At 62.2% G+C, this 616-nt stretch overlaps 1 protein-coding gene across 1 annotated transcript in view; it reads right to left on the bottom strand.

The window, feature by feature from the left end:
* Positions 1-406: 406 nt before the first annotated feature.
* Positions 407-616, bottom strand: part of LOC104404640 (semaphorin-6B-like) — a gene marked incomplete at both ends in the record, with an annotated part of 3708 nt that continues 3498 nt past the window's right edge. Inside the window, one exon of the mRNA XM_010013114.1 lies at positions 407-556. Coding sequence (XP_010011416.1) covers positions 407-556 — 150 coding nt within the window. The remainder of the gene's footprint in view (positions 557-616) is intronic.

Here is a 616-nt window from a genome sequence, read left to right as displayed (position 1 = left end):
ATGCATCCTGGATCCCACCCATGACTCACCCCAGATCCCACTCAGGATCCTGATCACATCCAGCCTGGATTCCACCCAGATTCCAACTGGGATCCTGCTCAGATCCCACTAGGGAACCAGCCCAGATGCCCCCAATCCCTCAGCAGGACGCCAGCCGGTCCCCAAACCCAGCCCTGTGTTCCTGTCCTCATCCCTACATCCCTGTCCCCAGCCCCATATCCTTGTCTCAGCCCTGGCTGGAGGCTGTGACTGGATCCATTCCCCTCCGCGGTTTCATTAGGATGAGGCAGTCTCAACTGCAAAGTTTATGGGATTTATCAGGCCTCCTGGTGCTATCATGTGTGAGGGCAGCGTGAGAGGCTCCACCAGCAGCACCCAGCAGCACCCACTGGCACCCAGCACCCACCGGCTCATGGTGCGCAGGATCCAGGGCGCGTTGCCCAGCGCTGGCACCGCCTCGTCCATCAGCGGGTGCGTCTTGACGAAGTTGAGGATCTCATCCGGGAAGGAGCTGGAGGAGTTGTAGCGCATCCCGGGGGACGCACAGCACCCGGGGCTGCGGCCAGGCGCGGCTCAGTGTCCCCATGCCACACTGGGGTGCTGTCCCCAGCCCAAC

The sequence above is a fragment of the Nestor notabilis genome, unplaced genomic scaffold (genome assembly GCF_000696875.1).
Source record: "Nestor notabilis isolate BGI_N333 unplaced genomic scaffold, ASM69687v1 scaffold24724, whole genome shotgun sequence".
NCBI classification, from domain to species: Eukaryota; Metazoa; Chordata; class Aves; order Psittaciformes; family Psittacidae; genus Nestor; species Nestor notabilis.
This window is presented reverse-complemented; position numbering and strand designations above follow the sequence as displayed.